Source organism: Rhinopithecus roxellana, chromosome 5 (genome assembly GCF_007565055.1).
Source record: "Rhinopithecus roxellana isolate Shanxi Qingling chromosome 5, ASM756505v1, whole genome shotgun sequence".
NCBI classification, from domain to species: Eukaryota; Metazoa; Chordata; class Mammalia; order Primates; family Cercopithecidae; genus Rhinopithecus; species Rhinopithecus roxellana.
Genome location: NC_044553.1, coordinates 31,163,235 through 31,185,434, shown reverse-complemented (window position 1 = coordinate 31,185,434; position 22,200 = coordinate 31,163,235). Strand labels below are relative to the sequence as shown.

General features: G+C 39.1%; 2 protein-coding genes across 9 annotated transcripts in view; both read left to right on the top strand.

Moving 5' to 3' along the window:
* The window catches only part of FRMD5 (FERM domain containing 5), a 337,862-nt gene that overhangs the window by 71,588 nt on the left and 244,074 nt on the right, over nt 1–22,200 (top strand). The window lies entirely within an intron of this gene.
* Nucleotides 14,150–14,993, top strand: LOC115897665 (peptidyl-prolyl cis-trans isomerase FKBP3). The gene has a single exon (XM_030931286.1). The coding sequence runs from the start codon at nt 14,178–14,180 to the stop codon at nt 14,850–14,852; it is 675 nt and encodes a 224-aa protein (XP_030787146.1). The 5' UTR covers nt 14,150–14,177; the 3' UTR covers nt 14,853–14,993.

Genomic DNA, 22,200 nt, shown 5'->3' with positions numbered 1-22,200 from the left:
GGATTACTGGTGCCTGCCACTACGCCTGGCTAATTTTTGTATTTTTGGTAGAGATGAGGTTTCACCATGTTGGCCAGGCTGGTCTCAAACTCCTGACCTCAGGTAATCACCCGCCTCAGCCTCCCAAAGTGCTGACATTACAGACATGAGCCACCGTGCCCGGCCTGCCATATCATTTTGATTAATGTTCACATTATGATAGACATAAAATGATTCTTGCCATCTTATTTTCTGTATTTATCAGGCTTGTAATCACTGAAAATATGAAAGACTTTTAATTGTTATTAAATTAAACTTATTATTAAATTAGAGGTTTTATCTTTTTTTTTTCTTTTTTTTGGGATGGAGTGCAGTGGCGTGATCTCAGCTCACTGCAAGCTCTGCCTCCCAGGTTCATGCCATTCTCCTGTCTCAACCATCCGAGTAGCTGGGACTACAGGCACCTGCCACCACACCCGGCTAATTTTGTTTTTGTATTTTTAGTAGAGACGGGATTTCACCGTGTTAGACAGGACGGTCTCGATCTCCTGACCTCGTGATCTGCCCACCTCGGCCTCCCAAACTGCTGGAATTACAGGTGTGAGCCACCATGCTTGGCCATTATCTTTTGTTTTGTTTGAAGCAGGGTCTCTGTTGCTCAGGCTGGCGCGGTCTCTGCTTACTGCACCCTCTGCCTCCCAGGTTCAAGCAATCCTCTTGCCTCAGCCCCCACAGTACAGCCACACAAGTGCACCTGGGACTATAGGCGTGCACCACCATGTCTGGCTAATTTTTTTTGTATTTTTCGTAGAGACAAGGTTTTGCCACGTTGCCCAGGCTGGTCTCAAACTCCTGACCTCAAGTGATCTGCCTGCCTTGGCCTCCCAAAGTGCTGGGATTACGGATGTGAACCACCATGCCCAGCCTATTATCTTTTCTATACTTAGTCTTATCTACTTGAAGTATAGCTTTTAATTTATTTATGCCTTCTTTTACCATTAACAGTTTGTCTCTTTCCTTAAGTAAATACCTTACATTTGGTTAAAATAATGTCTGAGTATTTCAAGGTTTTTTACGTTTTGTTAATGAAATTTTTATTTTTTACTAAAGCTTTTACTTACACGTCACTATAATTTAGGAATGTGATTTGAATAAATATATTTTATGTGTTAAAGTGAAAAATATGACTATACTATTTCTTTCTTTTCTTTTTTTGTTTTTGTTTTTTTGAGTCTCCCTTTGTTGCCCAGGCTGGAGTGCAGTGGTGCGATCTTGGCTCACTGCAGCCTCCGCCTCTCGGGTTCAAGTGATTCTCCTGCCTCACCCTCCCAGGTAGCTGGGACTACAGGCACATGCTACCATGCCCGGCTAATTTTTGTATTTTAGTAGAGACACAGTTTTGCCATGTTGGCCAGGCTGGTCTCGAACTCTTGACCTCACGTGATCCATTTGCCTCAGCCTCCCAAAGTGCTGGGATTAAAGGTGTGAGCCACCGCCCCGGCCTGAATAGACTATTTCAACTGTCATATAAGGAGGTTTTTTTTGTTTCCCCTTTAAAGCCTGGAGATACCCATGAAAGATCTAGAAAACTAGAGAGAAAGGGTCAAGCTTGAGAGAAAACTCGAGCTTGAGAGACATGGTGATTAGACTCTGTCTACTCATTGGGGACTACAGGTCTTAAATCTTGCTACATTTAGACCAGTGATCATTGGATTGAAGACTGAAAGCAGATCAAGATTTCAGCACTAATATGGCAATACTTTTTAAATGGCCTTTCCCACTTCATAAAAATCCTTTAATTCTCTTCTCCTTCTTTTCTTCCATAGCCAATCTCCTTGAAAAATATCTTGCTGTTTTCACCTCCTTGGCATTTATTCACTTCACATCCACTGAAAGCTGACTCCCCCTCCCACCCCCGCCCCAAATACCTAGTTAATGTCCTTAGAGATGCTTCATCAGCCCTTATACTAAGTGAGCTTTTTGCAATATTTGACATTGTTAAGCACTTCTTTTTGATAGTTTCCTCTAAATCAGCGTAATTACTACTCTTTTTCCCTTCATTCTTTTCCTGCATCTTTGAATTCTTTGCAGGTTCTTTTTTCCTTCCTTCAGGGGGTTATACTTGAACTTCTCATTTCTCACTCTGTGTTTTCTTTCTGATTGATTTTACCTGTGGCCTCAATTTCTACTACCACTTAAACACTGATGACTACTAAATTTATAAGTTGATTGAGTTCAGGCTGTGTTCCTAAGCACAAGCTATGTATACCCAATTTCCTGCTACATATCTCTACTTGGGTTCAATCTAATTCAGCATGTTCAAATTGAACTCATCACCCCATCTTCTAAAGCCACTCTTCCCAATAATCCCTACTTTTGGGGAATTCTTCCTTATCCTTCTAGTTACCCAAGCCAAATCTAGTACTTATTCTATAATTCTTCTTCTATCCCTCCTATACATTAATCTTTTATCATGTTTTGTCAGCTCTGTCTTCGAAATCTCTCTTAAATCTGGCCTTTCTCCATTTCCTGTGCCACTGTCTTATTTCAGGCCCTCATTAGTTTTGCCTGAGCTCCAGTGGCCTCTTACCTAATCTTCCTGCCTCTAGACAGTTCTTTCCTATTCATTCCTATTTCTGGCAAAGTGATTCCAGAGAGATCTTTCTAAAACTCAGTATGCCCCTGCCATTCTTCTTGGGATCCTTTAATGTTCCATTATTGTCAGGATAAAGCCCAAACTCCTTAGTATGGTTTGTAGGTCCTCCTGTGAACTTGCTCCTCTGTGCCTGTTCAGAATTGTAGGTCTTGACATTCCCTGACAGGTGTTCTATGCTCCAGTCATATTGAACTATCTGTACATCTCTGGGACCATGCTGTTTATTGCTTATTATGCTTTTGCACATTCTATTCCCTTGAAATATATTCTGTCTTCTTTAGTTGGTTACTTCCTCTGAGATGCTCAGTCATTTATTCTGTATGTATTTTTTTACCACTTACTATATGTTAGGTACCGTTCTAGGTGCTGGAGATAGTAATGAATAAAAGAGGCAAAGATCCCTATGCTCATGGAGCTTTGTGTTCTGGCAGAACCCAGGACTGGGTTAGGTGCTTTTGTCCTCACACAGTGCCTTAAACTTAAAAAAAAAAAAAAAAAAAAAAAAAAAAAAAAAAAAGAAGTAGACAGTCTCTATGATTTCAGCTTTTCTATCATGCACCTTTCAGAATCCTTCTAGGAGATGGAACCACAGCTAATGAATAAACTGCCTTCTCTCTCCTTTATTATCAGAACCTGCTCTGATGAAAGGATCTGAAACTTATTCATGGCAAATAAAAATAAGGGTTTAAAATATCCCTCTTAGGGATATTTTATTCCAAAAGGCCAGAGAAACTTTAAGCTTGGGGAATTTTAAGCACCAGATTGCCTAAAATAAAGTTGAAACTTTGGAAAGAAGAAAGAAAAAAAAACCTAGAATGGAACCAGTTAAGTTATGGTGGGTAGTGTCACTGTATGTCCCGAAGTCAGTAGCCTTGTTTACCTCCCGTTACATGGATCTTGGGAAGATTGGTAAGCCATTTTAGAGGAAAGGTGCTGTTATCTTATAAATGGTAATTAATTAATGAGTGTGTGTTTTTTTTTTTTTTTTTTTTTTTTTGAGACGGAGTCTTGCTCTGTCGCCCAGGCTGGAGTGCAGTGGCTGGATCTCAGCTCACTGCAAGCTCCGCCTCCTGGGTTTACGCCATTCTCCTGCCTCAGCCTCCCGAGTAGCTGGGACTACAGGTGCCGCCACCTCGCCTGGCTAGTTTTTGTATTTTTTAGTAGAGACGGGGTTTCACCGTGTTCACCAGGATGGTGAACTGACCTCGTGATCCGCCCGTCTCGGCCTCCCAAAGTGCTGGGATTACAGGCTTGAGCCACCGCGCCCGGCCGAGTGTGATTTTAAAAATATTTTTAGTGGCCAGGTGCAGTGGCACACATCTGTAATCCCAGTACTTTGGAAGGCCGAGGTGGGAGGATTGCTTGAGCCCAGCAGGAGTTTGACACCAGCTTGGGCAGCATGTTAAGACCCTGTCTCTACAAAAAATAAAAAAAAAATTAACTTGGTGTGGTGGTGCATACCTGTAGTCCCAGCTACTTAGGAGGCAGAGGTGGGAGGATTGCTTGAACCCAGGAGATCGAGGCTGCAGTGAGCTGTGATCACACCATTGCACTCTGGTCTGGGTGACAGAGCAAGACCCTGTCTAAAACATAAAAGTTAAATTTAATAAAATAAAATAAAAAGTTTAAAAAAATTAGCATGGTGGGATGAACCTGTAGTCCCAGTTACTTAGGAGGCTGAGGTGGGTGGATCATTTGAGCACAAGAGGTCTAAGCTGCAGTGAGCAGTGATTGTGCCACTGCACCCCAGCCTGGGTGATAGAGCAAGACCCTGCCTTTATTTAAAAAAAAAAAGGGAAAATCTTAGAGGACAGATTCAATACAAAGCTCTGTATTATACCTTTTGAATCCCATTGGGGGATCTGGTTGAATCTAAGATTTTGACTGCCTAGTTTATGAAGATTTCCTGCTTTAGGTTTGAGTTTGAATTGGAATTTTAAAAAGAGAAGTAAATGCTGTGATAAATTGAGGTAATATTCAGTACAGTGAAATGGTAGGATAGGAAATGAAAAAAAGACAAGTTCATAGAAAAGTGAGTATAGGGGCCAAGAAAGTGATTGAATATAGAGGCAAAATGATGTAGAAGTGGTAAATGGGAAATCTGTGCTGAAATAATAGAGAGTATTAACTAAAGTTGGCCTTGTAGTGGTCAGAGGAAGAGACCACAGTTATGTTCTGGATTTTTAGAGCCCCAGAAAGACCCTTAAAATCTGCCTTAAAATGTATTTTCCATTTACTAGTGAAGGCTGAACATTCTTTTAAAGATGTCTTTGTCCTTGTACAGTACAATATACCCAGAAGGGAAAACACTTTATAGCCTTTACAGACTAACTTGGTCTGCTTTGAAATTTGGCTCAGGTAGGCCTTGCCATGGAGTTACCTGGGGGCTATTAAAGAAGTTTAAGTACAGAGGTTTTCATAATTACTTCCTTAATTTCTTCCTCATAGTTTGATTTTAAATTAGAAGAGAACTACTGGAATATATGTATCCTCCTCAATCACTTCCCCTAGCAAGCTTCATTACTCTTTGAAATGTTTCTCCCTGTAAAGAACATTGGCAAAAAAAAAAAAAAAAAAAAAAGAAAGAAATGTAATCCAGATTTACTAGTTTTTATTCCTTGCTCTAATTCCTCAAAGCAAAGCTTTAAAGGCTGTGTGTTTTTGAGAGCAAGGGAAGAAGATTTATCGGTGATTGAAAACTGCTGTTTTATTTAGAAATTCCTTTTAATTTAGATTATAAGTATCTTGGACAAAGGAAGTACACACTGCTGCTAGGTCCCCTGATTCTATTTATATCACTTTCCCTTCAACCTCCTTTGGCCCCTCTAAGGCCTTAGCCTTCATAAATGCTGAGGGCCAGGTGGGCCATCCCTGCAGAATTGCATACAAAGCAGCACAGTCCAGCATCCAGAAGGAATTTAAAAGGAATCTCAGTCTTGATGTGCTTTTCTCAAAGATTGTTAAATAGCATCTAAGTTGTAACCCATAGCAATGCTTCTCACCGTCTCTCTATCCACCCTCCGATTCTTTCATTGCAGCACAGCTCAGAAACCCCAAAAATGCTCAGCCTGAGGTCTTTGTGCCACCCCAATCTGATTTTTTTCCCGTTCATCTTTTCCTCCCCAACTCTTTATTAGATGGGCAGACTTAGTCTTTTTGACTTATTCTCTCATTTTTCTCAACTCCTTGCCCATTATTCAGATTCTCTACAAAGGTGAGTTCAGAAACAGAGCAAGCAGGAATCTTTTCTTCTTTCTTCTCAGCTCTTCAGTCCTGCCTTTCTCTACGACTCGTTCTCTCACTTCTGAATCACGAAAGTCCTGGGAAACTGGACAGTCCAAAGAGAACTTTCATTAGAGGGCAGTGAAGGCAAATTGACTGGGTAAAGACAAAATACATTTTAGCTATCTCTTCCTCCTGGATGGGTGCGTTCACACTTTTTTTTTTTTTTTTTTAATGACAGAGTCTTGTTCTGTCGCCCAGGGTGGAGTACAGTGGTGTGATCTTGGCTCACTGCAACCTCTGCCTCCTGGGTTCAAGTGATTCTCCTGCCTCAGCCCCTGCCCACCCCCCGCCACCCCCCACCCCTTGAGTAGCTGGGATTACAGGCACATGCCACCATGCCCGGCTACTTTTTGTATTTTCAGTAGAGGCGGTGTTTTACCATGTTGGCCAGGCTGGTCTCGAACTCCTGACCTCAGGTAATCCACCTGCCTCAGACTCCCTAAGTGCTGGGATTAATGGTGTGAGCCACTGCATCCAGCCTGTGCATTCACACTTTAATAAATTTTGTAAGGTTACATAAAGTTGCTTTGAGGATCCAAGAATTCTGTTTTCTGAGCCCAAGGGAGGAATGATGCAGACAGAAAAGATTGGTAACCAGCACTGGGGAGGGAGAGGCATAAAGGAGATAGTGCTGACCCTTCTCCCTCTCTCCCAACCCTAACCTGTTGCAGGCAACTGGTTCCTTCTTTAACCCTTTAGCCAGTTAATGAAAGTGTATTATGCTGGCAACAACATGTCTACTTGACATCTTCAGATGCTTTTGTGACAGTTTTCAAAATGTACCCTTTCTCTGGCTGTTGTAGCCCTGTAGTCAGGGTGCAGGCTCTGCCAATTGTTAAAGTCAAAGAAATATATTTGGAGCTGGGTGTGGTGGCATCCTTAGTCTCAGCTGCCCCAGAGGCTGAGGTAGGGGGATCACTTGAGCCCAGGATTTCAAAGTTACAGTGAGCTATGATTGTATCACTGCCTTCCAGCCTGGGCAAAGAGTGAGACAGCCAGACCCTGTCTCTTTGAAAAACAAACAAACAAACAAACAAAAAAACCCTATATATAGATATAATATATAGTTTATATATATCATATATAGTTGTATATATATTATATGTAGTTGTGTATATATTATATATTATATGTAGTTGTATATATATTATATATATACTTGTGTATATATATATTCTGAAACATTATTCCATCTCCCCTAAGAAATCATCCTTCCTCTTCTTCCTTATTGCACTCCTTCCCCTGGTTAGCATACATCTGAGCAACTGTCATTTTGAGGAAGGCTGGCAATCAAATAGGGGTGATAGGACAGGACCTGAATTATTAACAAGCAATAGATTGGACTCCAGTGCTCACATTAGCTGCTTTGATCAGTCAGCTGCTTATTAGCATAATCCAGAGAAAGAAAGGACCTGCCTTGTTGTACCCGGGATGCTTTCTTATCCTGATGATTGCCTCAGAATTTGCATCTGCTTCTTATTCAATTGACTCTAAGTTTGCAGCTGCTGAAACTGCACCTACCTAGCAGTTTTATCTAGGTAAAAACTGCACCTAGCAGTTTTTTCCTACAAATGTTTAGAACTCAGATTTCCTCTGATCTTGTTTCTCTGATCTGATTCCACATGCTTTCTTTCCTTTGAGAAATCCACAAAATCTGTGAGCTGCTTAGCACTCTTCCTTGCTTTCACTGAAATTTTGAATTTATTCTTTTAAGTATTTCATTTTACTGGATTTAGGAGGAAAAGGGGTTCAGATATGTGCATAAAGTCTATCATCTCAACCCAGTCTTAGTTTTTATTATTTTATATACAGGTATCTGTAGTTTCATATAATATCACCCCTATGTATGATTGACTCAAAATGTTATTAAAGATCTGAACATTATTTATAGTTTTCTTTACTAGAAGGAAACACATTTCCAGCTCAAATATATTTAAAAGTATAGCATATGTTGTTTATTTTGCAAGTCAATCCCAGATTAAAAGAATAAAATGCAATGTGACATATATGTCCGAGTAGTGCAGGTAACTACTGTTTTTATGGAGATGAAAGTTGGTGTTAACAGAATTTATTACTGGCTTATTACATGTATTACATGTAACTCATGTAGATAGTTTTTATGTATCTGTTTATGAGAAGAGTATATTGTATTTATATAATTTGACTCATAAGCATTTTTCAGAGTTGCAGAACAGAGTTCAAACTGGTAGACTCCAGGCCAAATCAGGCTATAGAAATGTTTTGTTTGGTCTTCATAATGTTAGCTCACTCAGTTTTTTTTAAAAAGTGAATTAATTGCCAGTGTTTGAAAGTAAAGATATTTCAGGAAGAGTTCCTGACTTGTAGCTTCTCTTGAATAATCAGAAGATTTAACAACTTTGGGTGCACATTCCTCTGTGGCAATAAATGACCAGAGCTGAGTAGTGGCTGCCCTTGTGAGCTAGTAGTTGGCCACAGTCTTCGTCATTCTCTATTATCTCTTAAGTGAGTCTACTTTTCTCTTTATTGCTTCTTTCCTGATCCTGTAGGTGTTTGAGTTTGTGGCCCCTACTATATAAATCATTATTTTAAAGTATTATGAAATATTCATGGAGTAAGGGTACTACAATGATCAGGTTTCTTTCTTTTTTAAAGTATATATAATTCTGTGATTTTCAACTTTGTAAACATATTCTTTCACATTGGCATTATAACCTGGAAGCAGAAGTATAGAGTCAAAAAAATGAGAACAACTGTATGGCTCTTGATAAATTTGCAAAGTGCCTTCACAATAAAAATAGCTAATGTTGAAGCTGGAAAGAGGTGTCAATAGTGAAGTCAGAAGAAATGCTGGCCTTCTACCTACAGGACCTCATGGTGTCCTTGTGGAGATCACATCAGTTTAGGTCTGGTTTTTATTCTTGCTGATCCAATTAGTAATCAAAAAGTGGCATGGTGAACACAGACTCAGAATAAAGAAAGCAGTAGTTTTGAAGGAGATTTCATTATACCTTAGTGAGGACTGATACATTAAGTTTGCTTTATAGTACAGAACATTTGTCTCAAAATTGTAATGCCTGCTGAGTCAGTATCCATTTTCCTTGGACACCGTTGGGTGAATACTGCCAAATTCTTCTTGCAACCCTCTCCTTCTTTCTAAAAAAATCTGTGTATACTACTGTCTTCTGTTAATACATTCTTGATATGAATTTTGGTACCATTAGGTTATGTCTTTATATATGTCATTTTTTTTTTTCTGAAATACCTAATTACCTTATGGGACTTGGGATAGAGGAACTCAAATGGTCTTTTTATGGTGGATGACTTACAGACAGAGATGCCATCCATTATATATTTACCCTTTCTAGATTCATGTTTAATTTTGTCTTCTAAATTCTCAGTATACTTTGTTCTTACATGTTGATAAATCTGGCGTTTGTTTAATATTTCATGGTTACACAAAGTTCACATATATCATGCTGTTTTATCCAGTTCAGACCCTGTGTCACTTATCTGCAAGGGTATCATGATTCCCATTTTTAAAAACAAAGAAATTGATGATCAGAGAATATAAGTGACTTACTCAAGGTCAAAAAGCTAGTAAGATGATTACCAGAAGCTGGGAAAGGTAGAAGTGGGGAGGAGGGGAAGTGGGAATGGTTAATGGGCACAAAAAGTTGTTAGAAAGAATGAATAAGACCTAGTATTTGATAGCACAACAGAGTGGCTATGGTCAATAATATTTTAACTGTACATTTAAAAATAACTAAAGGAGTATGTAATTGGATTGTTTGTAACACAAAGGATAAATGCCAGAGGGGATGAATACCCCATTTACCATAATATGATTATTACACATTTCATGCTCGTATCATGTACCTCATGAGAGGTATCAAGTATCTTATGTGCCCCATAAATATATACACTACTGTGTACCCACAAAAATGAAAACTTGAAAAACAAAGCTGGTAAGTAACAGGATTGGGAATTAAAGTGAGATTTTCTGACTTCAAAGTCCATGTTTCCAAGACAAGCAGTAGAATCAGGCAGTGGACTTAGTGATGCGAAATGAGAAGGGAGCATAACTCTACGATGCAGATTGTTTCTTTTGGAAGTTCATTTTTTGTTCCTATCGGGAAGGCAGGGTCACCCTATTTGGTATAAGTGGCATAGAGCTTGTCAAGAGCTGTTTTTGGGGATATAGTCATACCCTGTTTGTGAGGGAGAATCCTGCAAATTTGGTACGCTTTGATCTTCTCTGGGACAGCTGCAGATAGAAGGGCAAAAGTTAAAGAGAGGTTTTATATAGACCCATTCCTATAAGACCCCCCTTTTCATCTGGCTAAATACAAAGGTATTCACTAATGAAGCTTATCTCTGAAACATTTTCATTTTAATAGACGACTTATAAATAAAAATATGAAAGGGAAAAATCAGTGAAGGTGGCCGAGCGCGGTGCCTCATGCCTGTAATCCCAGCACTTTGGGAGGCTGAGGCGGGTGGATCACAAGGTCAGGAGTTCAAGACCAGCCTGGCCAATATGGTGAAACCCCATCTCTACTAAAAATACAGGCCAGGCGCGGTCGCTTACGCCTGTAATCCCAGCACTTTGGGAGGCCGAGGTGGGCAGATCACGAGTTCAGGAGATTGTGACCATCCTGGCTAACACGGTGAAACACTGTCTCTATTAAAAATACAAAAAATTAGCCGGGCTTGGTGGTGGGCGCCTGTAGTCCCACCTACTTGGGAGGCGGAGGCAGGAGAATGGCGTGAACCCGGTAGGCGGAGGTTGCAGTGAGCCGAGATCGCGCCACTGCACTCCAGCCTGGGCGACAGAGCGGGACTCCCTCTTAAAAAAAAAAGAAAAAATCAGTGAAGGTGCAGTGCCAGATAAGGGCTTTCCTTGTTATTATATTTTTGTTTCAGTATTTTTTAAAAATTAGACTAAATTATGAATTTAGAAATAGTACATAAATAATATACGGAGCTCTTAATAGTCCCTTCAGGCTTTTATTCTCTTAAAATGATTTCTAAAACCATATAACAGGAATTTTAAAATAAAACTTCTAGTATAAGTTCATTATAATTCCTGTGCACTTAAAATAAGCATTATAGCACAACTTTGAAATACAAAATAAGGTATACTTCTATCTCCAGGGACTTCTGACATTTTTATATGGAAAGAGAGAAGTATTCGGCCAGGTGCAGTGGCTCATTCCTGTAATCCCAGCACTTTAGGAGGCCGAGGCGGGCAGATCACAAGGTCAGGAGATCGAGACCATCCTGGCTAACACAGTGAAACCCTGTCTCTACTAAAAATACAAAAAATCAGCCGGACTTGGTGGCGGGCACCTGTAGTCCCAGCTACCCAGGAGGCTGAGGCATGAGAATGAACCCTTTGGCATATAGTTTTCCTCGTGTTGACTTTTGATTGGTGACTGTCACCAACCAATATTCCCTAGCTCCTTTGTGTACCTCAAATGACTAAGAATGGAGAGAGTACTAGAATTAGCATCTATTTCTTTTGTAGAGATTAGAAACAAGACGCTGATTGCTCTACTTCTTCAAAGGGTTCCGAATGGGTGATTAAGAACAACTTTAAATATTTTTGGAGTTGAGAGAAAGTTATGAGTCCTTTTTCAGCCTGAGACTTACTGTTATGAAGGAATGCATACCCAGTCAGCCTTCCAAGGATACTGCTAGCAGCTGCATTAAAATATTCTTAGGGACGTTGTTTTATAGACAAGAAGTCCCTTGAACCTGATGATCAAGAGAAATAAATTGATCAGGCCCTTGCAGGAGCAATTTATCACCCTGGAATACCTTTGACAATTGCTGAAAATGCATGCTGGCAGGAAGTTTTTTAATTACCAAAACCATCAGATCATTTGCTTGGTTCTTTCAGAGTCAGTGAAATATATGAGTGAGTAATGGAGTCTGTTCAATAAAAAATTAGCTAAGCATTGTATCTGCCACTGTCCCTGTTGCAGATGGAAGGCCAGATGTGCAGGGGCAGTCACGAGTCATCAGGCTCATATATATAGAAGCACACACATATGTATGTTACATATATATGTAAACAGAGTTAAGAAAGGAAAGATTTTGTAGTTCATAGGAGAACATATTTACAGCAGGTTGAATTTCTGGAAAAGGCATTTTAATTAAATGGAAGTGGTTTTCTTAAGTTTAATTTGGTTTTCATTTGGAAGTAGCATTATAACAGAGTTATATGCTTAACTGGGGGAGAGATATCTGAGTCTTTATAAAATTGGTTATAAATGTAATATTTAATCAGCTATTAGTGATAGAAAAGTACAATAATAGGCAAGCACTTTTCAAAGATAATACATTTTGTTATTTAATTTCTCACACTATTATCTCATTATGCAAATGAGGAAACAAGTTTAGAGAGATTCAGTAATCTGAGGAAGATCACAGGGCAAGGAAGTGCTAGAGCATGGCTTCATTAAAGGGATTAGAAAATGCTAACCCTTGAGAGTTTCAAGGTTAGCAGTAACTAGAACGATGAAAAAATATTGAAGCTAGAGATGGATTATAATGGAAAAGTAGAGATGGTCCACACTTTTTCTGTGTTAAGAGAGGTAATGGAAAGTAGTTGCCAGAGGATTGTATCAATGATTTACTGTGTTGAATGGTAGTAAATTGAGGACTGTCTGTACTGCAGTTGTGAAATATATGAAGTCCTACGAAAAGTAGACTTCTCGAAACCTTGCAAGCAGTTTCTTACAAAACTGGACATACTCTTACTATATAATCTAGCAGTCACACTCCTTGGTATTTACCCCAATGAACTGAAAACTTATATCCACACAAAAGCCTGTACATAGCTGGGCATGGTGATGTGGTCCTGCAGTCCCAGCTACTCAGGAGGTTGAGGCAGACGGATTGCTTCAGCCCAGGAGTTTGAGGCTGTCGTATGCTATAAATGCCTGTGAATAGCTACTGTGCTCCAGCCTGGGCAACATAGCAAGACCCTGTCTCTAAAAAAACAAAAACTGCATGTGGATGTTTATAACAGCTTTATCCATAATTGTCAAAACTTGGAAACAACCAAAATGTTCTTCAGAAGAAAGAAGGTTATTTACAAGAAGGTGAATAAATACAAAAAATTACAAACTAAAAATTTACAATAAATAATTACAAGAAGGTGAATAAATAAATAAACCATGGTCCACTTAGCACTAAAAATAACTGTGTTATCAAGCCATGAAAAGACATGGAGGAAACTTAAAGGCATTTTACAAAGTGAAAGAAACCAATCAGGTTATATACTGTATAATTTCAACTATATGACATTCTGGAGAAGGCAAAACTATTGAGACAGTAATGATCACTGGTTTTCAAGGGTTAGGAAAGAAGGAGGGAACTTACGTAGAGCAAAGAGGATTTTTAGGGCAGTAAAACTATTCTATATAATATGAAAGTGATGGATATACATCATTGTACACTTTTCAAAACCCAGAGAAAGTACACTATCAAGAGTGAACCCTAATGTGAACTATGGACTTTGGGTGATAATGATATGTCACCGTAGGTTCTTAATCAATGTATTGATTATAACAAATGTACCACTGTAGGGTGGGATGTCAATAGTTGGGGGATGGGTTTCATGTAGGGGGTAGGGGAGTATAAGGGAACTCTGTACTTTCTGCTCAATTCTGCTGTGAACCCAAAACTTCTCTTAAAAAAAAAAATGGCCAGGCACGGTGGCTCACGCCTGTAATCCCAGCACTTTGGGAGGCCGAGGCGGGCGGATCACGAGATCAGGAGATCAAGACCATCCTGGCTAACATGGTGAAACCTCGTCTCTACTAAAAAATACAAAAAAAATTAGCCGGGCATGGTGGCGGGCGCCTGTAGTCCCAGCTACTCGGGAGGCTGAGGCAGGAGAATGGCATGAACCTGGAAGGCAGAGCATGCAGTGAGCCAAGACTGAGCCACTGCACTCCAGCCTGGGCGACAGAGCGAGACTCCGTCTCAAAAAATAAAACAAATTTTTTTGTTAACTAAAACGAAATTAAAAAGCAAAGAAGGAAAAGAAAGAAACCTTGCAAGCCAGAAGATAATGGGTGACATATTTAAATGGGAAAACATTCTGTCAACCCAGAATTCTATAACCAGTGAAAATGTCTTTCAAAAATGAAGGAGGAAAATGGTAAAATTTTATGTTATGTGTATTTTACCACAGTAAAAGAAAGGAGAGATCAAGATATGTATGAAAAAGCTGGATGGAGTAAAGCGGAGGCAGCGGGGGAAGATGGCGGCGGCTGTTCCACAGCGGGCGTGGACCGTGGAGCAGCTGCGCAGTGAGCAGCTGCCCAAGAAGGACATTATCAAGTTTCTGCAGGAACACGGTTCAGATTCGTTTCTTGCAGAACATAAATTATTAGGAAACATTAAAAATGTGGCCAAGACAGCTAACAAGGACCACTTGGTTACAGCCTATAACCATCTTTTTGAAACTAAGCGTTTTAAGGGTACTGAAAGTATAAGTAAAGTGTCTGAGCAAGTAAAAAATGTGAAGCTTAATGAAGATAAACCCAAAGAAACCAAGTCTGAAGAGACCCTGGATGAGGGTCCACCAAAATATACTAAATCTGTTCTGAAAAAGGGAGATAAAACCAACTTTCCCAAAAAGGGAGATGTTGTTCATTGCTGGTATACAGGAACACTACAAGATGGGACTGTTTTTGATACTAATATTCAAACAAGTGCAAAGAAGAAGAAAAATGCCAAGCCTTTAAGTTTTAAGGTCGGAGTAGGCAAAGTTATCAGAGGATGGGATGAAGCCCTCTTGACTATGAGTAAAGGAGAAAAGGCTCGACTGGAGATTGAACCAGAATGGGCTTATGGAAAGAAAGGACAGCCTGATGCCAAAATTCCACCAAATGCAAAACTCATTTTTGAAGTGGAATTAGTGGATATTGACTGAAATAGTTCAGCTCTAAGGGTATTAGCAACAATGATAAAACTTGGCCTTGAAGAAACTTAAATAACTAGTTAGAACTTGTTACTATTGTAAAGGAAGAGTCAACTGGAAAATTCAAGGAGTTAATAAAATTTGTTTACTTGATCCCCCCAAAAAAAAAAAAAAAGAAAAAGCTGGATGAAAAGAATGCAAAGAGCAAACAATGGCACTGACACTTCATAGTTAATGTGATGAGACCAGTTTAGAGATTTAAAAATTATTCGAGGAACATAACCATTAATGATAATAGAAGACAGCAATAATATCACAATAGTATCTAACATTTTATTGAGTACATATTATGGGCCAGGCACTAAGCTGAAATGCTTTATATCTGGCACTGACAAACTATTTTATTTTATTTTATTTATTTTTATTTTTATTTAGAGAGAAGTCTCACTCTGTTGCCCAGGCTGGAGTGCAGTGGTACCATCATAGTTCACTGCAGCCTTGAATTCCTGGACTCAAGGGATCCACCCATCTTAGCCTCCCAAGTAGCTGGGACTACAGGCTTGTGTCACCATGCCTGGCTAATTTTTAAATTACTGATAGAGGTGTCTCATTGTGTTGGTCAGGCTGGTCTCCAACTCCTAGCTTCAGAGATCCTCCTGTCTTGGTCACCACCCAAAGTGTTGGGATTACAGGCATGAGCCACTGTGTCCAGAGGTTTTTTTGTTTGTTTTTTGTTGCTGTTATTGTTGTTTTTGAGACAGAGTTTTGCTCTTGTTGCCCAGGCTGGAGTGCAATGGCATGATCTTGGCTTACCGCAGCCTCTGCCTCCCGAGTTCAAGCGATTCTCCTGCCTCAGCCTCCTGAGTATTTGGGATTCCAGGCGTGCACCACCACGCTCAGCTAATTTTGTATTTTTGGTAGAGATGGGGTTTCTCCATGTTGGTCACGCTGGTCTCGAACTCCAGACCTCAGGTGATTCACCCGCCTTGGCCTCCCAAAGTGCTGGGATTACAGGCATGAGCCACCACACCTGGGCTTGTTTTTTTTTTTTTTTTCCCCCCAAAGAGATCTCAGAGTCTCTGGCCTTGGACTCAGGGGCTCAGATGATCCTCTGATCCTTCCGCCTCAGCCTCGCCAGTAGCTGTGACTACAGGCATGCATCACTGCACCTGGCAAGGGAGACTTTTAAAAATAAAAGTCCAGACAGTAAATATTTTCAGTTTAGCAGACTATTTACAATTTCTTCTGTCTATTATTCTTTTTTCATTTTGTTTTGTTTTTATACCTTTTAAAAATGTAAGAAGCCATTCTTAGCTTGAGGGCTATGCAGAAGCTGTATGTGGGCTCAATTTGGTTTAGTCTATAATTTGTTTACCCCAGTCTAGACTTTAAGCTTTTGACCCCAGTGCACATGACTACTTAACAAAATCCAAACCACTTGCACATCCCTGAAAAGTCTGTAGAAAGGACCAAAGGCATATGGAAATTGATAATTAATTGTCATATTTCCGTGGCTTTTGTTGCTGTAGGAACAGTGATATAACAAAATTAAAGAAGTAATTTAAGTCATCTATAATTCTACCACCCTAGCACAATAGCCAAATCCAAATTACTTTCCAATCCTGGCCTTTATGCAGCATATTTTAAGAACAGTAATTTTTAATGTATTTTCAGCATGTAAAAATAACTTCAGCATTTCTAATTTTAAAATCTCATTAACATTTTTTATATTTTAATAGAATGTTAAAAAATGTATCAGTTGAATTCCAATCATGCAGCTTCACGAGAGCTGTTGCTTTCGCCCCTCTAATCACATAACATTTGAGCAGCATTTTTTGGCTGATAACTACAAATCAAGAGAGAATAGAGATCCAAAAGAGGGAGAAGAGGTGTGTAATAAAGAGCATATGAGGATTGAGAAAGATGAAAAGATGGGAGTAGTGTGGAACAGAATGTTAAAGTGGTACATTTCTTACCCAAAAGATCAATTTTTACTTAAGGTTTCGTTCAAACTTTTGGCCTTCTGTGTCATTCCTGTTTTTGGTTTTGTTGGTGCAGAATTACTTTTAGTTTCTTTATTGTTTTTCTCAAGACTGGTGACGTTTATACTTTATCACCACTCTTCCTTAGCTTTGCCTCCCTGTCCACAGCTATTTTCTCTAGCTATGGTTAAGGTTGTATCCCCCTTCCCTTCCTTTATATCTTTTCATTTGCCTATCAACCTTCTCAAATATTTTGTGAATGAAAATACATTTTGTAATTTAGGAAACAACCCACAATACCATTATGCTGTGGTCTGGGGCCCTGGGTGGTCCCTGACACCCTTTCAGAGAGTCCCTGGAGTCACAGATATTTTCAAAAAATGCTAAGGGTTATTTATTAACTTTTCTTTTCTTGAATTGATGCATGTTTTAAAAAATTTCTCAGTTTAAACTTCTAAAATGGTAAAAATATACCATATATATCATCCACATAAACAAAAGCTCATTGATGTTCTCAACCATTTTTAGCAGTGTAAAGGTGTCCTGAGACCAAAAAGTTTGAGAATGGCTAATGTATTTCATCAGCAAACTAAAAACATTTCTTAAGCAGCTTTGTATTTTCAGTCCCAGTACTGGTTGTATAGAATCTGTGGCAGAACTTTCCCTCACAGTTTAGAGGTGAAAACATACTTCTCAGTGGATAAGTACAGTTGGAGTCAGTAAGTGCAGAGATCATACACATCACGGGAGTCCAGAGGAAACTATACTTAACTTGTGATTATGTTACTGGTGATAGGGGAGGGGTCAATGAGAGGCTGGAACCATGTTTATTAAGCCTTCCTAGGAGGTGACCACTGAACCAATTATTTTAAAAATCAGAATGAGGCAGGTGAAGGATTGTTGTAGGAGGCCTTCTAGACAAAGCAGCAGGAGCAAAGACAGGGAAGCAAAGAGTGCACTATGTACAGGCAAACACAAGCAGGCCTCTGTTACTGCATGCAGGATGGGTTTAAAGAGTAGTGGCGATGAGGCTGGATATATGGCAGGGAACAGATCTTAGAGAGCTAATTTTAGCCTTTTAGGAGTTCAGACTCTATCCTTAAAGGGAAACCCCACCTTTCTTTCTTTATTTTTGAGCACATATGTGGTATTAATTCATCTTTCTATATGTGAAGAATTTGGCTTATTAAAATAATATTAATTATTGGGTATCAGACCCATCTGTAAACAGGAAAATAAAGTTAAGTGTTTTCTTAGGAAACGGAATGTAACCATACTAAAACATTGTACAACCATGGATTCAACCAACTGTGAATGGAAAATGTTTGGGAAAAAAACAAGAAAAAAAAAACAACAACAGTAAAACAACCATTTATGTACATTTACATTGTATTAGGTATTATAAGTAACCCAGAAAGATAAAGTATATAGGAGGATGTGCTAGCTTATATGCAAATACTACTCTATTTTATATAAGAGACTTGAGCATTTGGATTGTGGTATCTATGGGAGTTCCTGAAACGAGTCCTCAAGGGACAGCTGTAGTAGGCTTAATAGGAAGAAATTGTGTGGTAAATATTCACCATCCATTTAGTTCTAATGGGCAGTAGTAATTATGGGTTTTCTTATTGAAGCTAATGAAGGTAAAAAAATATGTCCTTTTTTTAAAAGACTAAGTTGAGAACTACTAGCGCTAAAAGCAGTACAGGCATGAAAGGAAAAATGACAAGCTACAAATAAATAGTAGTAAAGTGAACCCTAAACCTTTAAATTCTCAACTTAGTATAAATGACAAAACATGTTACCAAATCTGCATCATTTTTATTGCCACCATTTAAATTTAACTGATGGTTTCTTACAACTAGCACACTACAAAAAAATAAATAAAGAACAGAAATGTATTTCCCACAGTCTGGGAAGTTCAAGGTCAGTAAGTTAGCACCTTGGTCACTCTGCTTCTAGGATGGCACCTTGAATAGCACAGGTGTTTTTAAGAAATTTTGCCTTTCACACCTTTGAAATAATTTGAGCTGGGCACAGTGGCTCACACTTGTAATCTCAGCACTTTGGGAGGCTGAGGCAGGTGTATTACTTGAGCCCATGGGTTAGACACCAGCGTGGGCAACATGGCAAAATGCTGTTTCTACAAAAAATACAAAAATTAGCTGGGCATGGTGTTGTGTGTTTGTGGTCCCAGCTACTCAAGAGGCTGAGGGAAGAAGATCACTTGAGCCTGGGACATCGAGGCTGCAGTGAGTTGTAATCGTGCCACTGCACTCCAGCCTGGGTGAGACCCTGTCTCAAAAAAAAAAAAAAAAAAAAAAGAATTTGAGTGATATAGGCTCTTTATTACCATGTATGGTACTGTTATGAAAGTTTTATCAGCATTATTCACCATAGCCAAAAAGTAGAAGTAACCCAAATATCTATCAGCTGAGAAATGAGTAAATACAGTGTGGTATATCCATGTAATGCAATATTTGCCAATGAAAAGAAATATATGTTTTCTACATGGATGAGCCTTGAAAATGTTATGTTAAATGAAAGAAACCAATCAAAGAAGACTATATATTGTATGATTCCAGTTACAGTCATGTGTCATTACTTAGCAACAGGGTATGTTCTGAGAATAGGGTGATTTTGTTGTGTGAACATCATAGAGTGTACACAACCCTAGATGGTATAGCCTACTATATATACTACTTAGGTTATATGGGCTAGCCTGTTGCTCTTAGGCTACAAACCTGTATAGTATGTTACTGTACTGAATACTATAGGCAGTTGTGACAAAATGGTAAGTGTTTGGGTATCTAAACATAAGTACAGTAAAACATCAAACATCTTTAATGTATGAAGCATTAAAAATGGTACACCTATATGGGACACTTACCATGAATAGAGCTTGCAGGACTAGAAGTTTCTCTGGATGAGTCAGTGGGTGAGTGGTGAATGAATACGAAGGTCTCAGACATTGATGTACCCTACTATGGATTTAATAAACACTGTACACTTAAGCTACACTAAATTTATTTAAAAAATTTTTCTTCAATAACAAATTAAGCTCAGCTTACTGTAACTTCATGAACTTTTAGAATTTTTAAACTTTTTGATTCTTTTGTAATAACACCTAGCTTAAAATATAAACACATTGTACAGTTGTACAAAAACATTAAAAAAATCCCGTAAGCTTTTTGCTACTTAAAATTTATTTTTACTTTTTAAACTTTGTTGTTAAAAACTAAGGCAAACACACATTAACCTAGGCGTACACAAGGTCAGGATCATCATTATCACTGTCTTTAACCTCTGTATCTTGTCCCACTGGAAGGTCTTCGGGGCAATAACACACATGGATAATGATAAAAAGTATAGTATAATAATACATAGAACAGTAACATAGTCATTATTATTATCAAGTGTTATTTACTGTACATAATTGTATGTGCTGTGCTTTTATATGATTGGCATTGCAGTAGGTTTGTTTACACCAGCATCATCACAAACATATGAGTAATATATTACATTATGATGACTGTGACACCACTAGGCAATAGGAATTTTTCAGTTTCATTATAGTCTTTTGGGGCCACTATCATATATGAGATCCGTTGTTGACCAAAACGTTGTATGAGCTGCATAACTGCATAGGCAAATCCGTGGAGACAGAAAGTAGATTAATGGTTGTCCAAGACTGGGGAAGAAGGAAGTTGGGAAATGGGGAATGATTGCTTGCTAATGGCTATGGGAGGATTTCTTTTGGGGGGTGATGAAAATGTTCTAAAGTCGATTGTGGCAAAGATTGCACAACCTTATATATGTACCAATAACCACCGAATTGTGCACTTTAAATAGGTGAATTGTATGGCATATGAGTTACCCCTCTATAAAGCTGTTTGATCTATCTGTATTTCAACAGTTAGAGTGGTAACTTGAATATTGAGAAGTTTGAAAATATATGTTGTGAGGGAAGGTAAAACGCCAAAGACTACATTTTACCAGTGTATGTCTAATCAAAACTATTCTATAAAACTCCTTCCTAATTTGAATAGAGTGATTTTTTTCCTTTGAAGATAAAAATCCTCTATATCTTTTACCATTTTATTAATATTTAATTCCTGCTTCTTTCTCTCTGGAGAAACTTTGGATTCAGAGCTCATTCTTTTTTTTTTTTTTTTTTTTTTGTGACGGAGTCTCACTCTGTCGCCCAGGCTGGAGTGCAGTGGCCGGATCTCAGCTCACTGCAAGCTCCGCCTCCTGGGTTCACGCCATTCTCCTGCCTCAGCCTCCCGAGTAGCTGGGACTACAGGCACCCGCCACCTCGCCCGGCTAGTTTTTTGTATTTTTTTTTAGTAGAGACGGGGTTTCACCGTGTTAGCCAGGATGGTCTCGATCTCCTGACCTCGTGATCCACCCGTCTCGGCCTCCCAAAGTGCTGGGATTACAGGCTTGAGCCACCGCGCCCAGCCAGACAGAGCTCATTCTATATTGACCTGACAAGGTCTCAGAGACTAGTACTGTTGCAGCTAATGAGTCAAGTGGACACTCATGCTGGCTGAGTTCCCAAGACTATTCTTACATTAGGGCAAATGGCATGAGGACAATGCATTCAATGTATCAGGCACAAAGAGGTTTTTCTTCCTAATTGACCATGTGTGTCCTCTTTTCTTTGAATAATAGAAGGAAAATCTCCCAACCATGACTTCTGGAATTCCTTCCTTTCCCTCTCCTAGTACCCAAGGTTATGAGCGTAGGCAAGGCTTTTGTTCCAAAGCTGTCATCTCCTTTTATCAATTTCCCCTTTTCATTCCTTTTAGGTCTCCAAGCCTCAGAGCAGAAGGTTGTGACTAGTGAGCCTTTCTGATTTGTTTACTCATTCAGGCACACACAGTGAACAGCTGGGAGTCCAGCCAGTTTTGTTGTACTGTTGCTTGTCTCAGTGATTCCCAAGTGAGTCAGTGAGACCTTAGGTCTAACTCTGACCATCCATTTGGTTAGTGGTTTGGGTAGGCTGTAGACTGGGAGGCTTTTGGAACTCTTACATAGTAGCTTTTGAACCCTTACCCTTTTGTTCTGCAGGACAGAATGAAAGTCTGCTTGGGAACTCCTGAAAAGACTCCCATCTTCAAACAAACACTATATTTAATTCCAAGCTAGGACAATTTCTTTCTTTCCTTTTCCTATTGAAGAGTAGTCTGTTTGTGAGATCTTCATTTCCATACCCTGATTTCTCCATAGCCCTGTTTCAATTAGCTTTTATTTCCATTGATTTGTCAGATCTGTTTACCAGAAGTACATTCTTAGATAGAGAACCTCCTTCATGCCAAAACCTTGTGTCCTCTTTTGACTTAACTTTATGTGATAATATTCCTGACAACTCC